This window comes from Oryzias latipes, chromosome 20 (genome assembly GCF_053564925.1).
Source record: "Oryzias latipes strain Hd-rR chromosome 20, Olatipes_Hd-rR_3.1".
Lineage (NCBI taxonomy): Eukaryota > Metazoa > Chordata > Actinopteri > Beloniformes > Adrianichthyidae > Oryzias > Oryzias latipes.
Genome location: NC_136256.1, coordinates 16644726 through 16660655, shown reverse-complemented (window position 1 = coordinate 16660655; position 15930 = coordinate 16644726). Strand labels below are relative to the sequence as shown.

Here is a 15930-nt window from a genome sequence, read left to right as displayed (position 1 = left end):
ATCAGGCTGGAGCGCAGCTCTGCCTGCATCACACTTTGACAGGGTTCTCATCAGAGGAACGATCAGCGCCCCCCAGGATCCAGCTGGGAACTTCGGTCATTGAGAATCAACAAACCAAAGAAAATTAGTGTTTATTTTTTAACCCGAGCGAGTTATGGCAGCAGATGACAAAAAGACCCTTAAGGAAGGACAAGGTGGAGTGGAAAAAATGAACGGAGAAGCCAAAAACCAAGCAGGAGGGGGGCTCTGTGGGCCACACAGCGTCTTGATCAGAGTTGAGGTGGACCGAGACGTTCCCATGGCCGTGGCTCTGCCCATTGAGCTGCAGGCAGACCCCACTCACCAGCGCTTTCCCTTTCTGGACACCACACTTGCTGACCTGGGCATCCAAGAGTGAGTCTTTGAAGTGCTTGCTGGGATTCATTTCAAGGTTTTTCTTTTTAAAAACATTCTGATAAACGTGTGCAGATCAGAAGTGAAGGAGAGGATCGTGTGGGTTGATACCACAAAGACGCAGGTGAAGAACAAGGCAGGGAAGCTAAAGGAGAAGGAAGTCACCATTTTGGAGGTTTGTGAGTAAACTTCAGGAGTGAACACAGTGGGGTGAGATCAGAGGATTCTCTTCACTTTTTTGTGCTTCAGGTGCACGTGAAAGCTCAGAAACCTGGAGATAAAGAGCTGCAGGAGGTTCTGTACAGCACTGAGGCTCACACCGACCGCTCCTTCTGCCGCACAGGAATGAACATTCTGCCCTGGAAACAAACCCATGCAGGTCTGGCTTCTGAAATGTAGGTCTCTCATTCAGTCTCCCAAATGTGTCCTTGTGACCCACCATTAGCTCAGAGGTCACGCATTTGACAGGAGGATGGATGCAGGTCGCAGGAGGGTGAGAAATACTTGGGGAAATAAAATGGGATCATTCCACTCGTCATATAGAGAAAACGGAGGTTTCTAAACGCCACCTCCACGACACAAAGGACAATGCTGAGTCTGTTAACAGTACTTCTCTCCCTCAGGGAAGGACGGACTGACGCCTGTGGCGATGGCGTTGGGCTTAACCAAGAACCAGCAGCAGCCCGACTCCACTGAAAGTCAGGAGCAACGGAGGATCTGAGAGCATCAGAACCCCCATCCTCTAACAGGGTTAAGAAAACTATTATTTGTATTATTTCAAATGTCAGCGAGACTAACAAAAGTCCAAAAGCCCCAGAATGAGCAGACACGATACAAGCTTAAAGTTTGTGTTTATTCAGGGGCTCCACAAAATTTTTCTTTTCTACAATAAAGTAAAGAAACACCATTGAAAATGTGTCACAGAAACATTCAAACTATGCCCTGCTTTTATAAAACCTTTAATATATTTGATGTTTTGGCATTTCTATATGTTTAACTAAACAGACGTTTGTATATGTGTTGCTAAGCTAATTCTTTCCGAGTGAAAATATGGTCTGAAATAAAGAGTTTTTCTATTTTAGTAAGCCAGAGTAAAAACCCACAGCAACAGTTGTTAGACGTCAATCAAAACACTGCAAACAGGGACAGAATTCAAAGATGGACACTGTAGTAGATCTAGAAGTTCATTCCAACAGAATGTGGCTGATGCCACAAACATCACAGAAACTCCAAATGCTAAATACAGAATGCTAACTATTAAAAATGATGAAATATCAACAAAAAACTGAACATATAAGCAAATAAATTATAATACTGAGCTCCAGAACTGCTGAGTGGAATAACTTTAATGGAATTTCTGCTCAGATCCTGTTTGTTAAAATGTTGTACTTGAACGATTCCTTTCCCACCGTCACGGCTGGAAGGCTGTTTTGGGGCTATGAGGCACTGACGGCTGCACAGAGTTTGGCCTGCTGCTCCGCGGGAAGGGAGCCCACTGCTGCCTGGAAGTCTGCACTGTGGTTCTGGGCAAACTGTCTGATCAGTGCCACCAACATGCTTTGTGTTTCTGGAGAAAGGAGAGTCCGAGAGTTAACAGATGAATGAGTAAAAAGTGAAAATAAAGTCTTTACGTAGATCAAACATGAAGATTTCTGTTTGTTGTTTTACAAGCAAAGTAAGCTTTTACCTTGATCCACATCTTTGTGGCCAGCAGCATAACTGGAAGCAGCAACTATGGGTTTCATCAACTCCACAACCTTAAAAAAAACAAATTCTTGCTAAATGCTTCTCATTCACAAAATTTCACATTTTTGAACCATCTAGAAATTAAGTTGCGATTAAAAAAAAAAAAGAAATTAAAAAGACTACTGTAACAGTCATCCTTCATTTAAATATGCCAGCTTTGGTGTTAAGGCATTAATAATAATAGTCATAATAATGGATTGGATTTATCTCTGCTTTTCCAGGCGCTCTTAAGGTGTGTCATAAAGATTCTACATGGAGAAAAAGTGGATTCTTTTTTAACAGCTTTACCTTAGGTGTCGCTCAAACAGAACCTATCCCACAAAGGGTTAAAGCTGGGAGTCAATAGTTTGCACTGTACCATGTCAGGACTGTGTTTGTAGAGCATAACCAGGCACTTAAAGACCGTCTTGTTCTCCTCCATATCCTCTTTGAGAGGCAAATGCTTAACCAGAGCAGGCACCACCTGTCGGGCAGAGCAGACATGTGACAGTGTGGAGCTTCTCCTCTGATGACATCTGTTTAGGGGGAAGATTACAAAATGTGGAAGGACAAACCTGCTTCAGAGGAACAGCATCAATGTTGCTCATAATCATCCTGCAGAGAGCAGCACACAGGTTATCGATAACCCTCTGATCCGACTCCTTGGCCAGCAGGTTGGAAAACACAGACAGCATGGTGGGGTAATCTCTGGAGGACTTCGCTAAAGATTGGCTTCCAAGTCCCTTTAGACTTCAGGATATGTTTCTATAATGCTCATTCAACACAGCAGTGCATATACAGATGAGGATACGACACCACGATGGGTCCAGCCGCTTCAGCCAGGCATCCCAGGCCAAACACGCTGTTGTTGCGAACCTCAGCATCGCTGTCCTTCACCCCCGCTACCAGGACAGGAAGCAAACGATTGGACAGTCGGCCCGCCAGTCCGCGACCTCCAGGAGCATTCACGAGAGCTTGGAGGATCTCCCCAATGGTGCCGATTGAAAAAGACCGGTCCGCCACAGTGCATGAGGATTTCTGCAAGGATATAGAGCAGAAACTAACAATTACATTCAATGGGATTTGAAGTATTGCCTCAGTAGCCTGGAAAGTGCCAGCAGAAAATGTAGCGATTGCTACTTTTTACAAGGGCAAGTAGAAAAAAAGACTGATTGGATGCTCTAATGCAAGAGAAGACATCAGATCTAGAAAAGACTGGCTATTGTTATGATGCACACTTACAGTTTTGCTCATGATGAGAGGCAGCAGATCATTGAGGAAAGGAGCAAATTGGTCTGCAGGAACTGAAGAAGCCAGTAATGGAATCCCCTCCCCTGCAAACTCCTGCAGCATGGCATCAAACTCTGCCTGAAACACACAACACTTCAGACAATGAACCGAAGAAATGGCTGCAGCACACCGAAACAGACAGTCCTTTCCTCTACATGCTACAAACATTCAAAAAAGGAAGTGGATGAAATACCGCAAATAAAACAAAATCATTTTATCTGGGCTGTGACGAGTGGGTGAGATGTTTATGAATGATCTGCTGCACCTGTTGGTCTTCATCGTCGGTGTCATCAAGATCACCACCCTGACAGGGAGTCTGATCAGACAAAAAGAAAAACTGTTTCAACATCTTGGACCCAAAGTGAGTTTTTTAGTGTCATGTTGTCCAAATGGGAGCCTCTGCCCGTCGCTCTTCCCTCACCTTCTTTGTGAGAACCTCCCGAATGACGCTGCAGATCTCTCTCAGGTATGACGGGTTTTTAAAAACCTCCTCCTTGCAGGATTTGATGATGCTGTTCATGGATTCCAGAACCCCCATCACAACATGGCGCTCAGAGTCTTTTCGCACCATTTCCAGAAAGCAAGGAATCACCACATCCAGTAATTTCAGAAGGGCTAAAAAAAAGAGAGGAAAAGTTGGGGTTTTTTAAACAATAAAATCTCCAGAATGAATTCATGAAGATTTAAATAACTACTTCCTGATCTCTGGCAGATCAGAAAGGAGGGTGACTGCAACCTGCTTTACCCTGGTGGTTGGCCTCAGAGGGATTTTCCGTCCACACTTTGTGCTGAGCTCGACAAAACTGCCCCATTGCCCCCAGCGCTGCCCTGCGGACATCCTCGTGAGGGAACTTGGGGAGGCAAAGCATTCATTTAGTGGAAATCAGTCACACACAAGGGCAAAGAGCTCACACGTGACCCTGCAGGAGGATCTACGTAATCTTTTGTGTTATATTTAGTTTCTACAAGTAATCCAACAATAATAACCTAACAATTATTTCAGCTTCTTCACATTTTTGCCATAACCAGGGTCAAATCATAAGCAGTGACAGAAGCCAAAGCTTATATGATATGCTGAATATTCCCACTGTTATGTGTCAACAGGTGTCCGATAAACTGCTCTCTTAGCAATGCTGAATGTGTGCTAATGTCCGTCTCTGCTTATTAGCTCTGTGTTTCCAATCCTCATCTTGGACTGGCTCAACTATGTAGTAAATAGTTGAACCGACTTACGTCTCTCATCTCATAAACCTGCTGGAAGCTGGACTCTAAGAAGGGCTGGAAGGCAGCTCTGTCAAAGGAAACAAAAGCAACAAATGAAATGAAATATAGGATCGCAAGAGAAAAGATTATTTTTAAAATGTAAACGAAGGAACACTGTAAAACTATCTTACCGTGACAAAAATACCTTCTGACTTTAAGTGCCATGAAAGTAAAGACTGTGTGTGAATGTTACCCAGTGCTGAAAGCGATCTCTCCCAGCGCGTCACAGGCGTCCTCCTTCTCATCCATGTACGCGTTTTCCACGCTGAACCTGAGCGTGGAAATCAGGTTTAGTGACAACAGTCTTTAGCTAAAGAAGACCACAATCACTGATCAGTTTATGAGAATCAAACTACCCTGCAGATTCCAGGATGTCTATTTCTGGTTCATCTTCCAAGAGGTGCTCAGCACCTTTATCGGTGTCATCGTCGTCGTTGTCATCCAGCAGAACAAAGTTCTTGTCCTCTTCGAGGTGGGCCTAGAAAAAAAGAAGAAATAAATTCAAATAATCTATATTGTGAATGCCTTCAACTAAAGTGTTTCCAGATGTCCATTTGGTGTTTACCGTGATGCCTTCAGTGGACTTCAGGGCGAGCAGCATCACGGTTGTAATGGCGGTCAGATGGGGAGTGAGGGATTCGGGGCAGATGGTGGCTACGGAAGAATACAGACTGTACCTGAGGAGGAAGGACAGGAAGTTTCAGAGAAATGAATTCAGCATTGGGGGTGGACATTTACACGTGATAAAAATGTAATGTATAGTGTGGTCATTTTGTGCTCTTATTTATCACTGACCTTTTAAAAATAAGATTTTTTGAAATAGTTTGTTTATTTACAGGAGTTATTTTAACAATACATTTATTTTTTTTATTTTTTAGACATATCCAGTTGCTCGTTTAAATTTATATTTAACAACAGTACTCCATAAATAATGAATAGTAGAATCAACTATTTTTAGAATATGCCTTTTTTTTTCCCCTTCAGATGGATCTTCATTCATTTTTTAACTGCCTAACCCTTAAGGAGTACTCCTGTTCCCATCTTAGAATAAACTGATCCCTGAATTATTGTGGATGGTGGTTTCTTCCCATCACTGATTTTGTGTAAATAAACAGTATTTTTTAAAAGATGAACACTGCAGTTATTCAAAACCATAATTTAGGGAAAGATCTCATTTTTTAATACATTAGGGCAATATTCAGAAAAACTTTAATTTAGAAAGAGGAAATCAACGGTGGAGATCACAGTAACTATGAACAGAAACACTATAGGTAAATGCTCAAAATGACAAGCCAATTTAATTTTTAAAAAAAATCATAGTAAACTGAATGGAAAATCTCAACAGGATGAGTTGATTTTAGCGTTGCAGACATTTGCATCTATGCATGCAAAATTTCAAAGTTTCTCAGGCTGCACTGATCTGTGACAGCAGCTGACGTTACATACGTGCATCGTCTCAGGTCAGGGTCATCAATGTTGTCAGTGAGGTTCATGCCCAGCTGGATGCACTCTGCAGCAAGAGGGCTGAAGACATCTTTGCCGATGGTGCGCGCCAAAACAGACAGAGTATCTGGGAGAGTCAGAAAAACTTTGAGTGGGTGCAGACTGAAAACAAAACCTGAAGTGTTTCGCAAAACACTTAAAACCTGTTGTCAAAGGGAGAATAAAAAATCAGTTTGACAAACCCAAAGACTGAGTTTGAAGGGACCTCATCTCCTCTGTGGTGGCAATCAGGAAACCCTTCAGGCTTTCAATGATTGGCGGAAAATAGGGAACCAGTGACTCCTTGGCAGCATTGGCTGATAAAAGTCAAATGGGGAAACAACATGCAAGTCTCAATTTAAAGTTAGCAGTTAAGCTTAGTAACAAGTGGAATTTTCTTGGGACAGTGCAGTGAAATGCTTTATTTAAGGTGAATCCATACCTATGGCACCTATGGCTGACACAGCCAGCTCTTTAATCTTGAGCTTGTTGGTATTGCCGAGAGCAGACAGCATCGTTTCCATCAAAGTAGGCAGGTAAGGCTCAATATCAGCGCCTGGTCGAACAAATAAAACAATAAAAGCCTAAGAATTCTAAAGATTTTAAGGGATATTGAGAGGACAAAACAGGAAGAGTCACTTTTTAAGCTTACCCAGATTCTCCATGAAGTTCTCCAGAGCATAAAAGGCTCTGGTCACATGTCCAACCTTTGCCTCATTCAATGAAGAGAGGTAACCCAACAGCAAAGGCATCAACTCCGAACAGTATTTACTTACTTCAGGCTGGAAAATAGATGATGATAGAGAAACACTTTAAAAGCAGTCATGTGCCATGTTAATAAATCAATTCAAAGCTGTAAATACGGTTCATCTTGAAGTGTGGATGGCAGTCTTGTGAGTCCTCACCTGCAAGTGTTCGGAGAACTGCCCCAGAGCAAACAGAGCAGCACTACGAACCACTTGACTGCTGTCTGAGAGACTCCGGCAGACTGTCTGCAGTACAGAGGACAGCATGCTGCCATGGAGGGACACGGACAAAAACATGTTTGCATTATTGTCGCTTTCACACAAAGACTGACAGGTTTAAAAGGAATGCAAGAAGAATCATTTCTGAGCGCACTTGGTTCGGATGTGGTCGGCACATCCCTCAGCCAGCACAGCGAGACACATGAGACCCCCCTTCTTTTGATAAGGGTCTTCGCTTGAAAGGCAGGCTTGAGTGAGAGGTGTCTAAAACAAAAGACAGAACCACTTTAATGACAAGCATGTACTGTATTGAACTGTTAAAAACAGGAAGATCAGTTGATCAGCAGAATAAAGCACTTACCAGGTGATGGAAGAGTTTCTCTGGAGGCATGTGGAGAGCCATGGTGTCAATCACCTGCAAACAGAAAAACATAAGAAGATCAGTAATGAGTCTTTCTCAAAGCACAGAAAAGTTGTTTCACAAACACTGGAAAAAGAAAAAGAGAAATTTTTATCTCCACCTGAGCAGCACAGTGTTTGGGATTAGCATTGTCTGTGGCGTCATCGCTGTCGCCATCCTCCTCATCTTCAGGGTCGTGCTCACCAGGTGGGGGGGCTGCAGTCAGGATTGGGAAAAGGGCCTTGAGAATGGGGGTCAGCAGCTTCAGCTTCAACACAGACTAGAAAAAAGAAGCAGAAAAGTAACATGGATGACCGCTGCTTCGTTTCTGCTGGGCAACACACAAAAAAAGGACACATATGGAATATGAAATGCAAACTGTAGATGATAAATATTTTGCTGCACAGTCATTACTAACTGCTGATCATAATGATTCACGTTTGCTGTCAGGGACTCTACCTTACTCCTCAGTTTGATCAGGAAGGTGATGCAAGACAGGGCTTTGACTCGCAGAGAGTCACTCAGTGTTGTGTCACTGGCCACCTGAAGAAAACATCAAAATGTTTCATCTAAGAGCATCAGGACATTTTGAAAACGTTTCCTTCAAAATAAAAGTCAGATTCCAAAAATACATTTTAAGAAGACTCCAAGGTTACCTCGAGGCAAAAGTGGACGATGCCGGCCACATGAGGGACGATGACAGACACTTCGATCTCCATCAGCTCAATAAACACCTCCATGGCTTCAGTGGCTTGTTGCTGAGAAAACAAACAAACTTTTGGATGAGAACTGGTTTTTGACCGGCTACAGATCTGATTAACAAAAAAACAAACAAAAAAAGCTTTAATATCAAAATTTACCTCGTTGGCCTTGATGAGGTGTTTGAGAGCAACAATCAGATCTGGGATGATGGACCGCATTTGCTTCTGGAGACAGTCATAAGCTAGGTCATTCCCATCATTATTATGGCCACACGTTTATTATAATTATGCGTTTTGCCAAAGAAACTTCTAACAGAATGCAGCAGCACCGTCTCACCATTTCTTCAGTACCAATGAAAGCTGTTATTTCTGTGAGGGTGAGGATGCAGTAGTACAGCGCTATGGGGTTGTTGTGGTCATGCAGGACGGTACTGAGCAGCTGCAGCAGCTGGAAGTAGTGAGGCTGGAAAGATTCCGGGTTGGACTCTATCACCTTATTCAACAGCAAGAGACCAACCTGTGGAAAAAAAAAAAATGTTTTTAGATCCAATTTACTTTGTGTTTCAGATTTTCCATGGGTTGGGAGGGGCTGGTGCTTGGAACGCAGGTTTTTAGAGAAGATTATAATACGCTTAGAAGCTCAAAAACTTGATTTTGCATGATTTAGGCCATTTAATTATTTTTCCAAAACCTATTAAACTCTAAGTTAGGTTACTTCTTTAAAAAAAAATAAAATAAAACACAAAAAGTGTTTTTCTGAAAGATCACCTGTCTGTCATGAGGGTTTGTGCTCTTGGTGGCCTGATTGAGAAGCTGGAGCAGGGCGGGCCAGCGGTCGGGTGTTTCGTGTTTGACCATAACTGCACACAGCTGGGAGAGTGCATGCTGCACGGTGTGACTGCAAACAAAGGTGAAAAGGTCAAAGAACACGCCACGACACATTTCCTGTTGAATACAGCAGCATAACTGGTAATTAAGTCCAAGTGCTTACTCGGTTTCCTGCATGAAGGCTTGCAAAACCACTGCTTTGAGGCTAAAAGACAAAAGGCAACATTACCATCACAACTAGGTCACCAAGATCAACTGTAGAAAGGATTCAAATTTAAAAACTCTGCAACCTTTCTCTGTCATTGGGGTTGATCTTCTTCCAGTGTTTCTTCACTTTGAGCCTTAACGTCACAGTTGCTGTCTGACGAATCTGCAAATCAAAAGTCAAAATAACGCAGTTTAGTTTTCAGCATGAAGACGTCCAAAGCGTTGAGCCATACCACAAATGATGTGGTCTAGGAGGTAAACATAACAGGGGTTGAGGTGCTTTAGCTCAAGAGCTAATAGGGCAGATCAAAGATACTTGACTATCTACATAGTGGAAAAGAACGAACTTCAGAAACATTTCTTCATGATGAGATTTTTAAAGACCCTTTCGAGTCAGCTAAGAAGAAACATCCTGGAAAAGGGTACAGCGAGACTCAAATGTGTCGCCTTCCAAACTTTTATTTTCCAAATCGGACAATGTCTTAATTTCTCCATGCTGCCCATGAGGCGGCAATCAACGTCAGAACCTTTTTGAGTCTTCTGTGATCAATTTTCCCAGGTGGCCTTACAATTTACAATAACTGGTTTCTATTTTTAACTCCAATTGTGAGGTTGGAACATTGACTGGACTAAGTGGGATGTCAACCACTGAAAATGGTTTGCTTCTGGCTTCAACAAAATCAAGTCGTTTCAGTCAACATTTTTTCGCAATATGAACAGCGCCATGTTGGAGCCAGAAATCATCTGTAGTAGTGAGTCAACGTTTCTATGGCAACCAGTCTCCCCAATTGTTGGAAGGCCACACCCCTACCACTTCAAAGTGGACCCAGAGGATCTGTCAATCAACTGTTTTGAAAGGTTGACATGAACAGTTTGAAGTTTGACCGCATACTTTTATTGAGACATCTGACTGGCTAGTTTACAACTTGAATAACTCACAGAAAAAGAAATGTAAATTTACCAGAATGTTTTGTGTTTCCGTTATTAAAGATCAACTCCAATGAAAATTGTGTTTTTAGTGTGTTTAACATGTTGTTCTTTTGTTCTCTATTATGTAGAAAATATGCATAGAAGTTAAGCTTCAAATTGTATCTTTGAGTATTTTGCGGTATGGGGTGCCCATGGTGCCGAGGTTTTATATTATATTTTGTTATTTTCTTCTTGCACTGAAATATCAATGCTTCGATTTCATTGTGGGAGTGGGACTTTTTAAGAGCTTCCTAAAGAAATGCTTTAAGCCCTTGCATGAAACTTAAAAACTTTTAAATTAAGGGAATATACTCTGATCCAGATTGTGTTGTGGTGTAGACTTACTTAATGGTAGGTTTAGGAGGGAAAAAAGGTTTTCTCAGATCCCAATGTTATTCTGGCATAAATCTGCTATATTTTGAATTGCTTCTCAGTGGGTTATGTTTGTGTGTAAAGATAACTGTGTGTGTGTGTGTGTGTGTGTTCACATTCTGTAAATACCAGGGGGTTTTGGGAGCTGCTTATGACAGCACACAGGGCTGGTATAACGGCTGGATCTTTGCATGCCTGCTTCAGCTGGGCCGTGGCCTACAAAATGAGATAAAAGGGGGGTAAACAATGTTATTTATACATGGTCCAGCTGGAAAAAAAAACTGACAGGGAACAAGAGATTCATTTCAATTTGAACTTCAGCTAGCAACCCCACTGACGACGTTAACCCACTCACACCGTTCATTACAGAACTTTATGGTTTACCTGCTGTATAGCAGCATTATCCGGCTGTGTCAGCTGGAGGAGAATTTGCTCGAGTTCCTCCGACATCTTTACGGCTTATGTCAGCGAATCTTTTTTTGCGCCCGTTAAGTGAATCTCTTTAAAAAAGACAAAAAAGTAACGAACGAGCCGCCCTTTATTGGCTGCACGGTCGATCTGTACGTAAGTAACCGAGTTGTTTGAGATGTTTTCTTCGTTGGTCGTGAAAACGCGGGTACAAACGGTCAAACAGTTGCTCGTTTCGGTTCCGGGCTGTTGAGAATGTAAGGTTCGAGCCTCGAGTTCGGTTTGGCCGCCGGCACGCGGGACAGTTGGAAGAGGCTCCAGAGTTCCATGCGTGTTGCGTTAAAGGGACCGGGGAATTTTCAGAGCTTTCAGTCCGATAAAAACAAAACAGCGCCCCAGGTGGAAAGGAAGACAACCTGCAAGATATTTAAGTGCATTCAAATAATTTGTTAAATAAGGAAGAGAACTACAGGCAGTTGTCAACCCAGACATAATTTGCATGGAAACAAAGTCGGACCAACGTATTTGCGATTATCGGACCCGATGACAAACAACAGCATCACAAGGCTGCTCTGGTCACTAAACAGTCTCTAAATGGGAGTTTAATAAACAATTTCTTTTAAATCCCCAGACGATAATATAAAACATTTTTTAAGATTTTAGGTGGTATGTGAATAAACAAAATGTTGTGCATGACAATTTGATCCAACAAAACTTTGTTGATGCATTGAATAAAAAAAAAAAGAGTTAGGATGATAAACATAATATAACTTAATATACGCACGTGAAGTTGCCAATGGTGATTGGTTTTAGTAAGTCCTACTGCAGGATGCATTTTCCTGGGTTAGAAAAAAGCATTTTGTGGTGTTTAATAATACCCAAAACATTCTGGAATCTAATATAATGTGCTCTTATACAGATATTTAGCAATTTTGAAATTAATTTTACGTGCCAAAAATAATATACATTTACATACGCAAACCCACTTATACTAAAAATAATCAGCAAATATAGGTTTTAATTACAATAATCTTCAATTATGTTGTAAATTGGAGTCTCTACATTTAATTGAATATTAACCCCATTGATTATTTTCTGATCGGTAAGCTTTTATTTTGAAAGACAAAAACTATTTGTAAATTACTCATGTACAATGAATTTTTGGGCCAGTTCACAAATATTTTTTTCTTTCTTAAATTACCACTTTAAAGTCGTAAATGTACGATTTTAAATCTAGCTATTTTTGGGCATATAAAACTCATATGAACTAATGCACTAACATTATAAATCAAATAATAAAAAGAATCCATACAAGCTTGGTTGAAACATTTTTGTCAGTTGTTTAGTATTTTTAGAAATGGGGTTGGAACATGAAAACAGGTCAAACTGACCACCTTGGATGTACTTTACAGAGCCTTTTGTAAATGTTGGTTCAAGTCTGACTCCTCAAATCTGAAGTGGACGCATTTAGTTATCAAACCACATAGTGATGCTAATGCACTGCCCACCTGTTGACCCTCACCCAATGCACAGTGGACACCAACTCCACTTATTCCTCACATGATCAGACAAACACACCCTGTCCATCTGGTGGCTGGATTGAAATGCAAACTGTGACATTAGGTTCACTCTTCTCATTGCATTTCGACATTTACAGATTATTACCATGTCAATGCAGCGCATGGTGAAAGAACACAGACAAGACTGAGGTGCTAATGCAGCACTAATCTCATTCATCTTTACGAAAAGGGCTGTAAAAAGAGGGGAAAAAAACATGCAAACATGTCCAGGACTGCACAAAAAAAGTTAGATATTGGGTTTAAAATATCCTCGTTTTTTATCTTGCAAATTGTTTTTTTTTTAAGTTTAGTCCTAAATGCACAATGATAATAATCAAATATAGACATTTGCTCCAAAAGCTCACCTTTTAGGTGATTTCTTAACCTAACAAAGGTTGCATTAAGTGTGTATCAAATGGTAATGCATAAATGGTGTGCATGGGTAAACACAATGCTGTCTAGTCTAGCACTACAGAAATAGCAAAGTCTGGGCAAAGTGCTAAAAAATCCAAACATAAAAAATGACAAAGGCAAAAGGAAAACATGAAAAGTTAATCGTAGTGGGTTTGAACATGTTAATTCATGTAGGTTTTACAATACTAACAATTGTTTTTGCCTAGCAGAAGCGCAAACCATGCAGCCTATACTCACTCAGATGTCTATCAAATAATACCAAAAATAGGAAAGAAGGAGATCTCTTGCCACAAATTTATTCTGTCACGTTTTGCAAAAAGGAGGATCAATGTGTAAAATACTCCCTATCCTGATGTAAATATTATGATTAACATCTGTCAACATAAATCCATAAATTAAAATATAATAGACCTTGTAAATAAAGGAAGGAAGCTCAAAGTTCAACTATTGTGCTTTTGTATTATTAAATAATTCATTACTTAAGTTTAGGATTATCAAAGAAAAAAGAATTATGATAGAAATACACCATTGGGATCAAATGTTTGGAGATTTCACTTTTTTTTTTAAGAAAACCTGAATGGGTAAATTATTTTTGCCATCATCTACAAAATTCTTTAATCTGTTGAACATCAGAGCAAACATGTAGGATCTAAATAAAAAGAGTAAATAAACAAAAACTAGTGGGTCTTGTCTTTTCCCCTATTGTTGACCTTTTGTTATCATTAACCTTTTGGGGTAAGGGGGGGGGGGGGGGGTAAGAAAGGCAGAATAATCCAGATTACTCGAAAATACCTGTCTCTTCCTGCCACAGAACCTCAGGGATTGGCCCAATTCAAAGCACACCTTCAACAGAGGCCACACCCACACACCTCCATATAAACAGCCGCTAGAAGGCCGCGCGGGAGGTACAATGTTACAATTGTTCCCGTTTATTTCTTCTCAATGCATTTTTAAGGAACTTGAGATTTTACGGTTTTGAGAAGACGTTTTCCCCTTTTTAGTAAAAAAAAAAAAAAAAAATGGCGGAGTGGAAAACTCAGGTCAACTACAACCCCACATTCCATGCGTACACCTATGGCTTCGTGTATCAAACTGGGCCCGAACAGAACCACGTTACCGGGAACGACTGGAGCCAAAACTGTGAGCAGAACGGCTACAACGGAGGACCCACGCAGTCTCATTTCCCAGCTAGGAGCCGGGAGGAGTCCCCACCTCGCAGCCCGGAGCAGCAGCCTGAGAGCGGCCACTATTACCAGGACTCCGGGGTGGTATACATCAGAGAAGCCCAGACGGGCCGCTTGGTTATGGCGGGACAGCACCGGGTCGGTTTAGACGGCGGCGAAAACTGCACGAGACGGACCGGAAGCGATTCTGCCAGCGACTCCGAGGCACACACATCACCGGGTAAGTACCGAAACATTGGTTTTAGCTTACTCCAACAAGAAAAGCTGCGAGTTCTTCTTCAAGTTCTGCCATGGAGTCCAGACTTCCCTCAGATCTGTTTTTTTCAAAAATGGCGCCAGTGTCTGTGTTACCTCTTCATGTTGCGCCATCTAGCGGCGCGGAATAAGAATAGCACTTTAATAAAATTAGTTCCGTAAACACACTTTTCATTCCCTCAACAGATTCTTGGAGTTCATGCAGCAACTATGAAAGAAGTGTTCCTCAGACAGATCCTGTAGTTTGGGTCAAAAATGAAGAGCAGACTGGAGCAAGGAGCCCAGACCACAGCGAGGATGTCTCCAGCTCGCTCATGGTTGAGTCCCAATCTTTTGCAGTCCAAGACACCGGGGATGCAAGCAGTTCCACACATGCACCCTTCACCAACACAAAGAAGCAAGCCAGCAGTACTCCAAACGCCCCGAAAGCTAAGGTCCGGGCAGCTTTCTCTGAGAGCCAGATGAGCACTCTGTTGCAGCGCTTCAGCGTGCAGAGGTACCTCACCCCAGCTGAGATGAAGAACCTGGCAGATGTGACTAGACTCACCTACAAGCAAGTGAGGATCTTAAGTGCTGTATAAAATAACATTTAGAAAGTTTATAAAAACACTTAATCGATTTTTATTGATTTATTTAAGGTGAAAACATGGTTTCAGAACCGTAGGATGAAGCTTAGGAGGCATCAGAAGGACACCAGCTGGGTTTCAGAGCGATATACAATCAACAAGGACAACACGGCTGCTGACACTGTATTCTCAAACGTGGCTCCACATGTCCCCCCTGTAAGTACCAATTGTGACATAAATGTCAACATAAAACATAATGCAGAGTTGTGATTTGTGACCTTATCTATGTATGTATCCAGTATCAGGGGGATGGGATGTCCCATCTGCGGCATCACTACAACCAGCACATGATGGGGGCAGCTTTCAAGAATACCCCACACAACCTGGCCTTCTATCTGGCTGCCATGGGTAACCCCCCTGGAACTGCTGGTTACCCGCCATGGTCTTCCAGCCCCCCCCAGGCTGCGGTGCCCAGCAGACCCCAGGTACCAGGATGGCCCCTGCCGCCAGGCCGCAGTCAGTTTGAATTCTGCCCAATTCCATACGACTCCTCCGACGCCGCCTCTTTAAACAACTTTGAGCGCAACGCAGTCCCCGACAGCAAAGATGGGGAGTCTGCTGGGGGTGCGAATGCAGCCATTTTGCACAATGCTGTCCAATGAGGTAGACAGCAACTGTTGTTCAGTTCAGCATTTTTTGTTGACCGTTTTTCCACTGGATGGGTGTACAAACGCTTAGTACTGTTGTGTAGCATTTCAATAGCCTGAAGTTTTATTTTTATATGCTACTATTTAATGAATGTTGCTGTTTAGTCGTTCTAGGCATGTCCAACTGACACCATTGCAGTACACCGTGATGTGACTATTCTATCCTGGCCTGCATTTTTTTTAACTTTTCAATTAAAAAAATTACCATATCAAGTATGCATTTTTATTTGGAAAACTGTAGA

At 41.9% G+C, this 15930-nt stretch overlaps 3 protein-coding genes across 5 annotated transcripts; 2 read left to right on the top strand and 1 right to left on the bottom strand.

Annotated features, from left to right (window-relative positions):
• The first annotated feature begins 21 nt into the window (after positions 1–21).
• LOC111946649 (uncharacterized) lies at positions 22–2034 on the top strand. Its single transcript, XM_023950239.2, has 4 exons — positions 22–393; positions 469–568; positions 643–772; positions 1017–2034. The coding sequence occupies exons 1-4, from the start codon at positions 155–157 to the stop codon at positions 1112–1114; spliced, it is 567 nt and encodes a 188-aa protein (XP_023806007.1). The 5' UTR covers positions 22–154; the 3' UTR covers positions 1115–2034.
• Positions 1228–14534, bottom strand: ipo4 (importin 4). 2 transcript variants are annotated; one of them, XM_004080961.5, is made up of 31 exons: positions 13769–14361; positions 10980–11419; positions 10725–10811; positions 9338–9417; positions 9211–9252; positions 8988–9117; positions 8557–8736; positions 8379–8444; positions 8175–8276; positions 7978–8061; positions 7640–7798; positions 7480–7533; positions 7273–7382; positions 7059–7167; positions 6806–6935; positions 6596–6709; positions 6357–6470; positions 6118–6241; positions 5237–5348; positions 5028–5149; positions 4865–4942; positions 4642–4699; positions 4154–4259; positions 3830–4023; positions 3674–3724; positions 3361–3486; positions 2930–3156; positions 2694–2826; positions 2498–2602; positions 2081–2150; positions 1228–1960 (listed from the first exon to the last, which is right to left on the bottom strand). In XM_004080961.5, exons 2-31 carry the CDS (start codon positions 11043–11045, stop codon positions 1830–1832), a joined length of 3264 nt encoding a protein of 1087 aa, XP_004081009.1. In that variant the 5' UTR covers positions 11046–11419; positions 13769–14361; the 3' UTR covers positions 1228–1829. The 2 variants fall into 2 exon arrangements, with proteins under 2 accessions (XP_004081009.1, XP_023806006.1); XM_023950238.2 differs by lacking the exons at positions 10980–11419; positions 13769–14361 and adding an exon at positions 14411–14534.
• nanog (nanog homeobox) lies at positions 13996–15901 on the top strand. Of its 2 annotated transcripts, none has more exons than XM_011488778.4 (4): positions 13996–14380; positions 14602–14972; positions 15072–15197; positions 15281–15901. In XM_011488778.4, the coding sequence occupies exons 1-4, from the start codon at positions 13996–13998 to the stop codon at positions 15641–15643; spliced, it is 1245 nt and encodes a 414-aa protein (XP_011487080.1). In that variant the 3' UTR covers positions 15644–15901.
• The last annotated feature ends 29 nt before the right edge of the window (positions 15902–15930 follow it).

Excerpts from the sequence above, each read along its gene's own strand:
- ipo4 (XM_004080961.5), bottom strand. The coding sequence starts at position 11,045 with ATGTCGGAGGAACTCGAGCAAATTCTCCTCCAGCTGACACAGCCGGAT. Across the intron at positions 9,118-9,210 it reads GCCTTCATGCAGGAAACCGA|TCACACCGTGCAGCATGCAC; the intron begins GTAAGCACTTGG and ends CTTTGTTTGCAG. Across the intron at positions 8,445-8,556 it reads TCATTGGTACTGAAGAAATG|AAGCAAATGCGGTCCATCAT; the intron begins GTGAGACGGTGC and ends GACTGTCTCCAG.
- nanog (XM_011488778.4), top strand. The coding sequence starts at position 13,996 with ATGGCGGAGTGGAAAACTCAGGTCAACTACAACCCCACATTCCATGCG. Across the intron at positions 14,381-14,601 it reads CGAGGCACACACATCACCGG|ATTCTTGGAGTTCATGCAGC; the intron begins GTAAGTACCGAA and ends TTCCCTCAACAG. Across the intron at positions 15,198-15,280 it reads TGGCTCCACATGTCCCCCCT|TATCAGGGGGATGGGATGTC; the intron begins GTAAGTACCAAT and ends GTATGTATCCAG.
- LOC111946649 (XM_023950239.2), top strand. The coding sequence starts at position 155 with ATGGCAGCAGATGACAAAAAGACCCTTAAGGAAGGACAAGGTGGAGTG. Across the intron at positions 569-642 it reads AGGAAGTCACCATTTTGGAG|GTGCACGTGAAAGCTCAGAA; the intron begins GTTTGTGAGTAA and ends TTTGTGCTTCAG. Across the intron at positions 773-1,016 it reads CTGGAAACAAACCCATGCAG|GGAAGGACGGACTGACGCCT; the intron begins GTCTGGCTTCTG and ends TCTCTCCCTCAG.